The sequence below is a fragment of the Euleptes europaea genome, chromosome 10 (assembly GCF_029931775.1).
Source record: "Euleptes europaea isolate rEulEur1 chromosome 10, rEulEur1.hap1, whole genome shotgun sequence".
Classification (NCBI taxonomy): Eukaryota; Metazoa; Chordata; class Lepidosauria; order Squamata; family Sphaerodactylidae; genus Euleptes; species Euleptes europaea.
In genome coordinates, this window is record NC_079321.1 from 69,221,668 (window position 1) to 69,236,253 (window position 14,586).

Below are 14,586 nucleotides of genomic sequence, written 5' to 3' on the forward strand. Positions count from 1 at the left end.
TAAAACATTTTATATAAGTTCTCTCTAATTTCATCGGTTACTGTAAATTTGAATTCTTTCTTCCATAAGTTTTCCCATGTTTCCAAATCAATATTATATCCTAACTCCGTCATCCATTTCACTATTACTGGTTTAATTCTTTCTTGTTCTAAATTTACTTCAATTAATAATCTATATATCCTTCCTATCAATCCTTTATTTCCCTTTATTATTATATTTTCTAGTTTGGATTTTTTTTATTAAATCCAACTTGCTTATCTTTGTTAAATATATCTTTTAATTTATAATACATAAACCAGTCTTTAATATTAAGTTCTTCTCTACTTCTTAAAACCCAATCTCCTTCCTTACAATCTATAATTTCTCTATATACATCCATATCTAAATTTAATTGTATCCCTCTCTTCATAAATGCTTCTACTGGATTAATCCATCCCGGAGTTTTATTTTCCAAAAACCTTTTATATTTTTTCCAAATTTGAAATAAACCAAATCTAATAATGTGAATATTAAAATCTTTGTTTACCTTTTCCTTATCATACCACAAATATGCATGCCATCCAAAACGTAAATTAAAACCTTCTGTTTCCAATATTTTGGGATTTTCTAACAAAATCCAGGTCTTTAACCAAACAAAATAAGATGCCTCATAATACATTCTCAAATCTGGTAACCCCAAACCTCCTGTTTCTTTTAGTTCAATTAAATCATTATATGCTATTTTTTGTCTTTCATTGCCCCATAAAAAATTTAAAATATCTTTTTTCCAAATTTTAAATATTTGAGCCTCTTTTATAATTGGTAAGTTTTGAAACAAAAAAAAGCATTTTAGGTAATACCATCATTTTAATTACCGAAATTCTACCCCATAATGATAGGGGTATTTTTTCCCAATTTTTTAAATCTATAACAATTTGTTGCCATAACTTAATATAATTGTTTTTAAATAAATTAAGGTTGTTTGAAGTTAACCAAATACCCAAATACTTTATTTTATGTTCAATAGAGAAGCCTGTCATTTTTGATAATTCTTGCTGCTGCAAAAGTGTCATATTTTTAACCAATATTTTAGTTTTATTTTTATTTATTTTAAAACCTGCAAGTTTTTCATAAACCTCAACCGTTTTGTTCCAATTATCAATTTGACTAATAGGATTAGTCAAAAAACAAACTAAATCATCAGCATAAGCTTTAACCTTAAAATGATTTCACCCAAAGCATGTGCATCTTCTGGACTATCCCTGTATTCTCAGGTAATGTTTCTGACAGGCAGTAAACAATATTCTATAGGGTAGCAAATTTTAATAAATAATATTTGGATGTAATATGTCAAGCTTTTAAAAATCTGTCTTGAAAAACAAGGAAATTAAAAAGCTAGTTTTCCCAGGCCTTTCAAAACTTGCCAAGATTTTCTCAAAATATGTTTAGTCCTTGGATGATGTCTTCTATAGGCCTGAGCTAGTAAACAGTACATGTACCGTATATACTCGTGTATAAGCCGAGTTTTTCAGCCCAAAAAAAGAGCTGAAAAAGCCGGCCTCGGCTTATACACGGGTCAATACGGTAGAAGGGGGAAGGAGGGAGGGGGGAACTTACCGCCGCCGCCGAGCCACCGCCATTTTCTCCCGCCGGGAGGGGCCCTGGGCAGCCTCTCTGCAGCCGCAGGGAAGCTGCCCTGGCCCCCCCGGCCCCCGCCGTCATTTTCTCCCGCCGGGAGGGGCCCTGGGCAGCCTCTCTGCAGCCGCAGGGAAGCTGCCCTGGCCCTCCCGGCCCCCGCCGCCATTTTCTCCCGCCGGGAGGGGCCCTGGGCAGCCTCTCTGCAGCCGCAGGGAAGCTGCCCTGGCCCCCCCGGCCCCCGCCGCCATTTTCTCCCGCCGGGAGGGGCCCTGGGCAGCCTCTCTGCAGCCGCAGGGAAGCTGCCCTGGCCCCCCCGGCCCCCGCCGCCATTTTCTCCCGCCGGGAGGGGCCCTGGGCAGCCTCTCTGCAGCCGCAGGGAAGCTGCCCTGGCCCCCCCGGCCCCCGCCGCCATTTTCTCCCGCCGGGAGGGGCCCTGGGCAGCCTCTCTGCAGCCGCAGGAAGGCTGCCCCGGCCCTCCCCGGCCCCCGCCGCATTTTCCCCGCCGGGAGGGGCCATGGGAGGCCCCTGCCCGTCGCACCACTACCGCCCACGCGCCTGGGCGCCTTCCTCCGGCTGGCAGCGGCCTGGTGGGGCCTCCTGCCGGCCCAGGAAGGACGCGCCGCCGCCGCTTCACCGCCTCTCCAGGTAAGTAGTGGGTTCAGGGGCTTTTCCCCCTCCCCCCCCTTGGATGGCAGTGGGGTCGGGGTGGGTCGGGAGGGCCTGGGAGGCGGCGGGAGGGCGACCTGGGGCAGGGGCCCTGCGCTCGAAAATGGCGGCCGCCATTTTAGAGCGCAGCATTGCGGGTAAAGGAAATTTCTTATTGCCCCTCGGCTTATACGCGGGTCAATAAGAAATTCCCTTTTCTGGCCTCAAATTTGGGGGGTCGGCTTATACTCGGGTCGGCTTATACCCGAGTATATACGGTAATCAGGTTTGCTAAAAAAAATCCTTCTCAGAATTAGCAATTTACAGTGTTTTATCATCTGCTTCAGAAATCGATGAATACTGGGCTAGAAAGGAGAACCCATGTTGGATCAGGCCAATAGTTGGATTAGTATCCAGTTTCCAACAGTGGCCAGTCAGATGCAAGAGGAAAGCCAGTGTGCAGGACCTGCAGACAACGGCTCTCACCTGCTGCTTGCTCCCCTGCAACTGACAACCAGAGGCTCCCGTTCAGCTATCATAGCTAATAGCTAGTGATAGATCTAGGTTGCTTCCATACAGATTTATTGCCACAACTTGCATCCCAACCCACTGAGCTTTTTTCTGGAGTTTCTGCGTGACTTTGTCGTGCATCTGGCTCCTGAGATTTTCTCTGTTGTTTTCTGAACCTGCCTTAGTACACTACTTAAAGAGGGTTTTGTCGGGGTGTGGATGGGAAGGTGCATATTTCTCCCCACCCACATGTTTTTTTCCCCCTGGTAACCCTTCCCACCAGCAATTTCAGCAGGCTCTTTGCTGGCTTTTTGGGGTTTTTTGTTTGCCTTTTTTTTAAAAGGTGGTTGATATCACTAAAGCCTTCTAACATGATACCACCAGCTAGTCATTTTTAAAAAAAGATGGCAAACAGACCACTGGTGTGGTGGTGGAGGGCAGCGGGCACCAAGTGGGACCTAGGCCAACAGAGATGCCCCCTCCTTCCCAACGACAGAGTGGATGCTCTGAAGTCATAGCTTTTGCAGCTGCATATCGCAGAAGAATATGGGGTGGCTGTGGTTTTGGATTAAATAAACAGGCTGATGAAGTCTCCTGTGTATTTACTGTAAGATTTTTTCTCCGCTATGTTAAAACCTCATTTCCAATTTACTGAGGAGTATGGAACGATAATTCATCTGTAGATAGCAGTAGAAAAGAGCAAAAGTCCAGTAACTCCCCAGAGACTAACAAAATTTCTGGCAGGGTTTGCGCTTTCGTGCTAATGGACTCTTGCTTTTTTTCTGCTGCAATTGACAGACTAACACAGCTACCCATCGTGATTTATCTATAGATAATCTGTCTTCTGTTTTCTTACAATCACTTGCAAAAAATTATCTGTAACAATAGCTTGTAGTGCTGGGGGATTATCGTCTGTAGATTGACTAAACCATGTCTTAGTGCGTGGTGTTGATTTGGACAGGGATTCCGTCTATATCTGGCAGGCAAAAGTTCCTCCATAACAACAGGGACATTTTTTTCAACCCTTTACACGCTCTTACTGATTAAGATATGTATGGTAACGCTTGGAGCAAAAGACGTTTGGTGTGAGAGAAATCACTTCTCAAAAGTTGCATTCATTGGTATTTTACACTCAACATAATGGCTGCTATATCTTCAGTTGCTGTGACTTCATTATGTCAATATGTTTTCCTGGAACATCAACTGTGTAATGATTAATGGAGTCACCTTACATACATAACTTACATAACATTTTCCTTCATGATTCAGAATGTGGAGGCTATTATATCATGCAAAAATTTACTAATAGGGGGTTGCAATTTTTTATTTTCCCCAGATATGGATTATATGTATACACAGAACATTTTTTCCAACTTTCAAGATGGAAGGTCTTCATTGATATCCCAGCAAAACTTGAGGGGCAGATTTTGCAACCTTTCCTTAAAAACACTGTCAAACCTTTCACTCTGTGCTACAGTCATTATGTTTTTCCAGTCCCCAATAGTACCTAGTACAAGAAGAGAGAGAGAGAGACATTGCTGTGAAAGTGGTCAGACAAACGAGTAACTTTTGTATTTTATTATGATGGAAATTAAATTCCAACAGTCTCATCCTAAACAGAATTACATCTTACTAAGCCCTTTGACTTCAATGGGTTCAGAAGGGTGTAACTGTAGGATTGCACAGTAAGCGACAAGTGTTGCTAGAGGAAGAATATTTCATTTATGTAAAGTTTAGAGGCTCAATCCTATGACTGATCTGCTGCTGGAGCATCAAGGATGAGGACCAAGAGACACTGATTCTGGGACAAAGACTGCAGCAGGTGCATTTGCCCAGATGTCGTGAGGAGGCAGTGGCAGCAGTAGGGCAGGGGCAGTATCTGTCCACACAAGGGTCTGCATTGGCAGCTGGAGACAGCGTGGCACGAGATAGCAGTGCTGCAGAGAAGCACTTGTGATGGACAGCTGTATTCTGCAGTGGAACCAGTAGAAGAGACTGAAAAGAGGAACTATTGCAATTCAAGGTCTCTGAGAGCTGGCTACTATGGCTTATTTGTGTTCTTGCCCGATGCCCTGTATTTAAATGTGTGTGTGTGTGCGTGCGTGCGTGCCTTTATTTCTCCCAAGATGAATCAGAACCCGAAAGCCTCTTCTCGTGATTTCTCCACTCAAGGCAATGGGTCCTGAAGCAGCTGGCCGTGGAGCATCCTACTGAGCAGAGAAACAGGGAGCTTGCATCTACAGATATACCTCAGGGCAGCTCTTGGGATTTCTGATTTAATTGGGTTGATGGGATTAAGAGGGGGGAAATAATCTCAAATCTTGCTGCATTTAATAGAGGAGCCCATAATCATTGCTATGTTATATGAGCCACTCTATGGGGCTCTTTGAATTTAATGTACTGACATACTATGATTCTCTGACTACTGGGCATGAGTCAGATTTGAGGCCCCAGTGATGTACCTTTGCGAAGAAAGCGTCCTTTGTCTTGGTCTAGGATATCAGCTGGCATGTGTTCATAGTTTGCTCTGGGATCCACTCTCATTTTATCAAATGTAGCCTTATCCACAACAGCCTGCAACTCGTCCTCAGTCAGCTTCTTTCCTAGGAAGGTGCATATTTTCAATACAGAATTTCTCAGGTCCTGAAATGGGACATGGTTTGGTGTCAGACCATCCGCAACTGAAAACATCAAGGACCCAGTAACTAAAAGAATCAGGCATGAGAATAATAAGAGGATTCACACACAACTTACATGCCATATGGGCTAAATATGGCTCTGGATTTAACATGTGTTATCTGGTACCGTATATACTCGCGTATAAGCCGAGTTTTTCAGCCCAAAAAAACGGCTGAAAAAGCCAGCCTCGGCTTATACGCGGGTCAATACGGTAGAGGGGGGAGGGAGGAGGGAGGGGGGAACTTACCGCCGCCATCTTTTCTCTGCCGGGAGAGGCTTCCAGAGCCTCCCTGCGGCCGCGGGGAGGGCGCTCGGCCGCCCCCGCCGCCTTCTCCCGGCTGGGAAGGGCCTCTAGAGGCCCTCTGCAGCCGCGGGGAGGGCGCTCGGCCGCCCCCGCCATCTTTTCTCTGCCGGGAGAGGCTTCCAGAGCCTCCCTGCGGCTGCAGGGAGGGCGCTCAGCCGCCTCCGCCGCCTTTTCCCGGCCGGGAGGGGCCTTCAAAGCCTCCCTGCGGCCGCGGGGAGGGCGCTCGGCCGCCCCCGCCGCCTTCTCTTGGCCGGGAGAGGCCTCTAGAGGCCCTCTGCGGCCGCGGGGAGGACGCTCGGCCGCCCCCGCCGCCTTCTCCCGGCCGGGAGAGGCCTCTAGAGGCCCTCTGCGGCCGCGGGGAGGGCGCTCGGCCGCCCCCGCCGCCTTCTCCCGGCCGGGAGAGGCCTCTAGAGGCCCTCTGCGGCCGCGGGGAGGACGCTCGGCCGCCCCCGCCGCCTTCTCCCGGCCGGGAGAGGCCTCTAGAGGCCCTCTGCGGCCGCGGGGAGGACGCTCGGCCGCCCCCGCCGCCTTCTCCCGGCCGGGAGAGGCCTCTAGAGGCCCTCTGCGGCCGCGGGGAGGGCGCTCGGCCGCCCCCGCCGCCTTCTCCCGGCCGGGAGAGGCTTCCAGAGCCTCCCTGCGGCCGCGGGGAGGGCGCTCGGCCGCCCCCGCCACCTTCTCCCGGCCGGGAGGGGCCTTCAAAGCCTCCCTGCGGCTGCGGGGAGGGCGCTCGGCCGCCCCCGTTGCCTTCTCCCGGCCGGGAAGGGCCTCTAGAGGCCCTCTGCGGCCGCGGGGAGGGCGCTCGGCCGCCCCCGCCGGGCCGCACCACTTCCCGCCGCCAGGAGCGGCCTGGGGGGGGCCTCCTGCAGCTGCAGGAAGGCCACCCCCACCGGATCCGCCGCTTCCCACCGCCAGGAGCCCAGAAGGTAAGTCTGCGGGGGGGGAGGGGTTATAAGCCGACCCTCGGCTTATACGCGGGTGCCTAATTTTTCCCCATTTTTGGGGAGAAATTAGGCACCTCGGCTTATACGCGGGTCGGCTTATACACGGGTATATACGGTATGTCCTTTTCAATTATATTACTGGGTCATAATTAAAGACACCCTGCAATTTTGTATTAGATATACAATGCTGTATTAATGTTGTATACAATCTTTTGATGATATCAGCATACAAGTCTTTGTTTTGCATTATAATTCATTATAACATTTAGTATATATTGTTTTGTTTAAAACATCAATGGCCTTATGCATTTTCTTGTTAAAGAGTATTAGGGATATATATTTGTATTCAATATACATCTCTCTTCTTTATCACACGGCTTCATGGAAATGTTTTGCTGTATGTGTGAGTTTAAAAGGTTATTTTTACAATAAAAAACAATTCTTAAAACAATCTCTTTATTAGGGGTTTTGCACTGGGATTTGACCTCTGTATACAAAGGGTAAAAGGTCCTGGTTACCCCTTTCTCTTGCAAAATATAGTCTTCCCAGCTAACTCACCCTGATTGTGTCTACTTGATTGTAATGGCCTTTCACTATATACAATAAATCTGTACTTACCTACCTATCTACCAGCTAACTCACCCAATCAAAAGGGAAGACAATCTAATTTGGGTAACACTACAGGTAGAGAGCATTTACCAGCATGATAAGTGTTAGACTTTACTAAATTTGTGAGTATGTTTGCACTACTTAATTTTGACTAAAAAAAAATTATTTTGCAATTGTTGCATTATTTAATTATTTGTGGTATGTATTGTTTTTAGGTGCTCCTGCCTTTAGAAATGGTTTTGACTGGTAGAGCTCCTTCCTTACTTCTTAGTTTTTTCTTCAGGTCAGGTTATTTGACTTTGGAGAGAAAATTTCAAGGTGTATATTAAGAACCAACTTTGGCTGATGAAGACTGTCGAAACGGGATTACATCCAGTGTCCTGTTCCCACTCTTGCAAATATTTTCCTATTAATGTATATATTTCCTTACTACTGTCAATATTTTTGTTAATTGTTTGCTATTTACCTTTTCTCCAATTTTGTAATTCCTGCAGATGTTTTATGCCTGTTACTTGTTTAATCTTGTGTGGTGTAAACAATTGTTAGTGCGTTTTTTTATCACAGTGTATTGTTCATTCTGAAACGTGTATTATCACTCCCCTTGTCCATTCTGAAAGTGTCTGAACATCATGGATGAAGATACCTAGTCTATGTCAGGTGCTTTTTCTGGTTCTTTATTTTCAGAGTTAATAGTCTTACCTTCTTCATTTCTTCATAGGTAAGGAAGAGAATATTGAAGTCACCCTTGTGAGCATACCAGCCTTCGACGTGGTCTAGCCATGAACTAGCTAGAACTAATAGGAAACAAATGTATTTTGGTATTAAAAATCAAGCAGGTATAAATGAGAGCTGGTGTTATACAGTTGTGTGAGAAGACAAATTTCAGTTCCAGTTTTACCTTGGTCGTGGAATCATTATACCTCAGTTCCCCTTGTTGCATTTTATGGGTTGCCACATCTTCATGCATACATACATACATTCATGTATACATACATGCTATTCTTAGATGGGAAACTTACCCCATAGAAAGGGTATCTAAGGTGCACCCCATACAAACAAAGACCTGCTTTCTTGGGTGAGGAGCATTTTTTATTTAATAATTTAGAAACTGTATATTCTGTCTTTCAAGAGAGCTGCTTGAGGCCTCTCACAAAAAAGAAATATGATAAAATCATTACAATTAACAAATCATAAAAAACCCCAGACTATAAAAAAACCAAACCTTTCCATGAAATAACATAAAACATTTAGCAGCAGAAATGTTTTAGCTTGGTACTTTAAAAATAGTATTGTATGTCAAGAAACTGGTCCCTTAAAGCAGTTTCTTGTTCTATTCAGACAATGGCTCAGGCTGAGGCCAAGAAAAGATGGAGTTTTTTCTCATTTGAAACTCAGAAAGCTGATGGTAGCTTCAAAGACTTAGATAAGGGAGAGGAGAGAAACCCAGGTGCAGATCAATCCAGAGTAGAGTTGCCAGCTCCAGGTTGGGAAATACCTGGAGATTTTAGGAGTAGAAGCTGAGGATAGGGTTTGGGGAGGGGAGGGACTTCAATGGGGTATAATGCCGTAGAGTCCACCTTCCAAAGCCTTCATTTTCTCCAGGTAAACTGATCTCCAATGGCAATTAGACTCTATTGGGCTCCATGGCAATGTATTCCCTCCCCAAACTCTGCCCTTCTCAGGCTCCATCCCCCAAATCTCCAGTTATTTCCCAACCCGCAGCTGGCAACCCTAGGGAGCTCTCCAGTCATATCTGGAGGTTGGCAACCCTAACCTGGCGCATAACAATCTTCAAGGCCACCAGAGCTGGGAGGGAACATTCCAACTGGTTAATGCCTGAGACCATGGGTGGGAGAGGAGGCTTATTAACTGGGCCTGGTACAGCTGCAGAGCATCATGCTTAATTGGCAAACTTCTGATTGGTAAGTCACCTGGTCAGCAACAGGTTGGTCAAGTGAAATCACTTGCCTAACGGGACTGTGATCAAGGCAGCACGTCATTGGGCATATCGCTAAAATCTTTCATTCTAGTTTTGTCCTTGCTTCCCACTTGGTCCTGATGTTGGCTTCTAGTCATGGCTGATGGCTTACACTTCCAGTCTTGTGACTAGTTTTGCTCCTGGTGGATCTTACTGGCTGGAAACCTTGTCTTGGACTTTGGGACCTGGAAAGACTCAGCCTTTTGGTAGCGTCTAGATAATTGAATCAATGTTTGTAAGTGTGCTTAGATAGTCTTAGCTTTATTTTGTCCTCCCTACTCACTGCTCTTTTATTGTTTAATAAATCACTTTAATTATATTTTGTGGTCTCTTTGAATTCAAGAGGCTTCAATCTGAATCCAGTACTTAGGTCTTTAATGGCTGTGCCTAGCAGATTAACTGTTTTCTGACACTCTCTTTGTAAGAGTCCTACCTTGCAATAGTGACTTGCTTGTGTTTAGTCCCAGGAGGGTTAGAGACGTGATGCTCGGTCTTTGGCTGGCTGGGTAGTAAAGGGACAGGTGGCAGTGCCATCACTTCAGCTTTTGTAGTCCTGTTTAGCTGCCCTGTCCGGAGGGTCTTTTGAATTAGAAACTCTAATTGGGTAAACTCTCCAGCTTAGGTCCTAATCAATTAACTAAGAAATCCCTTCTAATTGGGATGAAGCAATAATACCCTCCCAGATCACACTAGAAGATTCTACATAGCCTTTAAAATTGTCCATTTCTATTTCCTTTAATTTACGTAATTTTAATTTGATTTCTTATTAGAAGACTATGAGAAATGCATACATGTTAATTTTCAAAAGACCGAGAATGGAGATCTATGCTGTTTTTTTTAAATAAGGTAATTAAAAAATGCTGACGTGTCCCAGCATGGTAGTGGTTTTTAATTTTTATTCTACCATAGTTAGGGTTGCCAGGTGGGTTGTTTTGGTGGGCAATTGTCCGCCAATCCACTGGGTTTCTCCGGAGCGCGGATCACACACGCGCACTGCTGCTTGTGACACGATCATGTCACTTCTGGGTTTACCCCCGGAAGTGCTGCATCGTTGCAGCTGCTTTAACACTCAAACCCTGGGAGTTTGAGTACTAGGGCTGCCAGGTCCCTCTTCACCACCGGTGGGAGGTTTTTGGGGCGGACTACAATGCCATGAAGTCCAATTGCCAAAGAGGCCATTTTCTCCAGGTGAACTGATCTCTATCGGCTGGAGATCAGTTGTAATAGCAAGAGATCTCCAGCCACCACCTAAAGCAGCTGCGGTGATGCGGCGCTTCCGGGGGTAAACCCGGAAGTGACGTGATTGCATTGTGTGCAGCTGCATGCATAATCACCCCAGCCCCTCCTCTAAAAGCCTCCCGCCAATGGAGGGGTGGACCTGGCAACCCTCACTATAGTCCATAGGCTCAGGTTCATACCAAAGTAACTGTGCCATCCGAAGCAGAGTTACTTCCTTCAAAGCCCACAATGGATTTAGCAGGGTGTAACTCTGCTGAGGATTGCACTGTGACAACAACCTATCGCTATACTGTATATAAACTAACTCAGTAATACATGATATAAATAGGAAATTTTGTGTTTCTTATTTATTTAAAGCTCTCTTTAATCAAGTAGTTCATGTGCGCCCTTGGTGGACATATGAAGCTCTTGTGTGTGTGGGCTTCACTATTCACTTCAGTGCAGAAGGCATGTGTATATACTTTATATATACTAAGGGCCAAACTAGACGTGATGGCGGCCAACGGGTCAACTTGTGGCCATCAATGCCATTTTATATGAAATTTCAGGCCTGCGGTACAGCCACAATGGTCAGTCTGTTTCCTCCCTCGGTGCTTGTAAAGCTCCAAGACAGCGCGTCCTCAGCTGTTTGACCACTTTAAGGGCCCATGGGGAGGAACCATGATTGCCTGCCGGAACCGCGCCTTACAGGCCTTTGGGGCAATTTTAAAATGGCTAAATTTCCCTTTAAAATGGCACCGTGGGTTGGGCCCATGGCTGCCATCGTGTCTAGTTTAGCACTAAGTCGATGGGGAGGCTGCCCTAGGTGTGGAAGTCCTAGGTGGGCGTTAGGCCATCTGTAATTGTAGAGAACATCTAGTGTGTGTGTTAAGTGCCGTCAAGTCGCTTCCGACTCATGGCGACCCTATGAATGAAAGTCCTCCAAAATGTCCTTTCTTTGGCAGCCTTGCTCAGAGAACATCTAGACTGAGGTATAAATTCGTGACCAAGTAAAAATCTTTCATTGCCTTTGGAAGTTGCTCAGGCTTCAGTGAACAGGAAGGGTTAGCACTGGCAATCCTCACATGGGATGTGATAAAGAGATTGCACTATGGATCATTCATAGTTAGGGTTGCCAACCTCCAGGTGGGGCCTGGAGCACTCCTGCAATTATAATTGATCTCCAGGCAATAGAGATCAGTTCCCCTGGAGGACATGGCTGCTTTGGAGGGAGGACTCTATGGCATTGTACCCTGCAGAGGTCACTCCCCTCCCCAAACCCCACTCTCCCCAGGCTTCACCCCCAAAATCTCCAGGAATTTCCCCACCCAGAGGTGGCAACCCTATTCATAGTAGAGAAGGGGTCTCTCTCTCTCTCTCTCTCTCTCTCTCTCTCTCTCTCTCTCTCTCTCTCTCTCTCTCTCTATCTATCTATATATATATATATATATATATATATATATATATATATATGACCAAAGGCTTTATCAACTTGAATTGGGCAAAAATATTTGCTCTAATTTGGATGGTAAATTATAATACAAAATAAATGGTATCCAACTTATTTATGTTTGTGTTTTAATTGGGTTTTGGTGGGAAATGGTTCTGACCTTATACACTGCAGTCAATAGGATGTAGAATGGCATTGGGAATAATTTGTTCTATGGTTTCAAGAGGTTTTTTTCTCTCAAAGCAGGAAAGGGGTGCTGTATAAAAAAAAATCCTTACCTTCACCAGCTAAAAACCTTTCCATGAAATCATCAAAGTTTTCTGCTGTTTCAAATTTTACTGCCATTCTGGTAAAATGGTAATAGGAAACCAAGACATCCTTTGGGTTTCTTGCTACATAAATAACCTGCAACAATACCGATAATTAAAATATTGTCGAAGGCTTTCCCGGTCAGAGTTCATTGGTTCATGTAGGTTATCCAGGCTGTGTGACCGTGGTCGTGGTATTTTCTTTCCTGACGTTTCGCCAGCAGCTGTGGCAGGCATCTTCAGAGGAGTAACACTGAAGGACAGCTGCAGGCGAAACGTCAGGAAAGAAAATACCAAGACCACGGTCACCCAGCCCGGATAACCTACATGAGCCACTGATAATTAAAATAAAACCCAATGTACTCTGTTGGGTTAAACCTTAGATCAGTACTGAGACCAGCACAATTTGCAATGATACATTTTCACTGCAGAAAAAAGACATATCCCGAGAGGCCTAATATTGTCAGTGGAAACAGAATTAGAGGAAGACGTTGGATCATATGTCATTGTAAAAGTGACTGTCCTTACCTTTGCTCTTTTGTTTCTTAACCCCTTAGGTACCAAATAGTAGGGCAGATGGGCTGCAAAGAGTCGAGGGGATGGGCGACTGATGTAATCCATACTACGGATGTTGTACTCCAGCCAAGGGACTCTGTCCATTAGGTCTGTGTCCTCAGTTCCATCTCTATGACCTTCATGATAGATCAGGCTCAAAATGTTCTGAGTCCATACTGTGCCTGAGAGTGAGAATAATGTTGTTATTGACTTAATATCCTAAATATACATAGAACTCGGTAGTGTAAAACAAAGTACAGAATAAACTAGCCCCTGCCCCAATGAGAAAAATAAAAGGAGGGTCAAAAACAGTCGAAGAAGAAGAAGAGTTGGTTTTTATATGCCGACTTTCTCTACCATTTAAGGGAGACTCAAACCGGCTTACAATCACCTTCCCTCCCCCTCCCCACAACAGACACCCTGTGAGGTAGGTGAGGCTGAGAGAGCTGCGACTAGCCCAAGGTCACCCAGCTGGCTTCGTATGTAGGAGTGGGGAAACAAATCCAGTTCTTCACCAGATTAGCCTCCGCAGCTCATGTGGAGGAGTGGGGAATCAAACCCGGTTCTCCAGATCAGACTCCACCGCTCTAAGCCACCGCTCTTAAACAACAACTGTCGTTATATAGGTGTCCGTTCAATGGGAGCTCAAGGGTTTCATGGAAAGAGGATTTTCAACAAGAGGTGTGAAAGAATAGAAATTAATTTCAGCCAGTTTTTCCATTTTTAACAGAATTTAAAATAATAAATAGCTAGGGGTTCCCTGATTTAGTTGGAGAGGGGGTCAATCCCTATTTTTCAAAGCTGAAAAGGTTCTTCTTATTACTGTTAGCCCTATTAAGGGAAGCGTACTGATAACATATTGACAACCTGTACATTTTCTCCAGATGGGGCACATAGAACCTCCAAGGAGCAGTTTTAGGTGTGGTGTGGAGAATATGATTAACCCTACCCTCAGTCAAACCAAGATAGTTGTAATAGATCCTTTCATAAAGTAAAATAAAATTCAGTAAAGGAAAGATATAGCAACTTCTTCTCATGTTGCATAGATCTCCCATGCCTACAAAATGCTGACTCATTGAATAAATTATATACAATACATATTCAGTGGAGTCTAGTAAAAGTCAAGTTATTCTTTACAAAAAATATTTGTAGTCTTACCTGATTTGGGAAAAGTGACTAGGAATACATCACTATCTCTGATTTCAAAGTCTTCCAGTGAATCTATATATTCTGCTGTAACCAGGTCGGGTTGGAAATTAAATCCTTTATGGTTGAAAATGTAGTCCTTTGGTGGCTGCATTGCTCACACTGCTGGCATAATAACACAAAAATTCAGAGTTCCTTGTGATACAGTAGAGTAAGTAATATCCATCTCAATGAGTAAAATCCTTCCATCTCAAGAATGAGTAGCTCAAGTCAAGTCAAGTTTATTGTATAAGACCATAGGCACTCAAGAATGAGTAATATCCTTCCATCTCAAGAGCCTTTCTCCAAGTTAAGGGACTCTTCTGTTGGAGGAAGAACCATTTAAGTTCTAGGCAGGCTCCCTTGTCTGGCAAAATGCTTTAAAGTTTGTTTGGGGGAGTGGTAGGATGCATGTTATTATACATACAAATCAGTTTCATGTAGTTTGGTTCTTGTAGGTTATCCGGGCTGTGTGACCGTGGTCTTGGTATTTTCTTTCCTGACGTTTCGCCAGCAGCTGTGGCAGGCATCTTCAGAGGAGTAACACTGAAGGACAGTGTCTCTCAGGGTCAAGTGTGTAGGAAGAG

General features: G+C 44.9%; 1 protein-coding gene across 1 annotated transcript; it reads right to left on the reverse strand.

Moving 5' to 3' along the window:
• Positions 1-4,111: 4,111 nt before the first annotated feature.
• Positions 4,112-14,114, reverse strand: LOC130483592 (amine sulfotransferase-like). The gene is made up of 6 exons (XM_056856390.1): positions 13,973-14,114; positions 12,788-12,996; positions 12,230-12,356; positions 8,005-8,099; positions 5,235-5,415; positions 4,112-4,279 (listed from the first exon to the last, which is right to left on the reverse strand). The coding sequence occupies exons 1-6, from the start codon at positions 14,112-14,114 to the stop codon at positions 4,149-4,151; spliced, it is 885 nt and encodes a 294-aa protein (XP_056712368.1). The 3' UTR covers positions 4,112-4,148.
• Between the last annotated feature and the right edge of the window lie 472 nt (positions 14,115-14,586).

What these genes read in the sequence shown, in the direction of transcription:
- LOC130483592 (XM_056856390.1), bottom strand. Translation starts at nt 14,114, where the DNA reads ATGCAGCCACCAAAGGACTACATTTTCAACCATAAAGGATTTAATTTC. An exon ending in AGTCACTTTTCCCAAATCAG is followed by an intron (nt 12,997 to 13,972) that starts GTAAGACTACAA and finishes TCTCACTCTCAG; the next exon opens with GCACAGTATGGACTCAGAAC. An exon ending in AAGGTTTTTAGCTGGTGAAG is followed by an intron (nt 8,100 to 12,229) that starts GTAAGGATTTTT and finishes GTTTCCTATTAG; the next exon opens with TTCTAGCTAGTTCATGGCTA.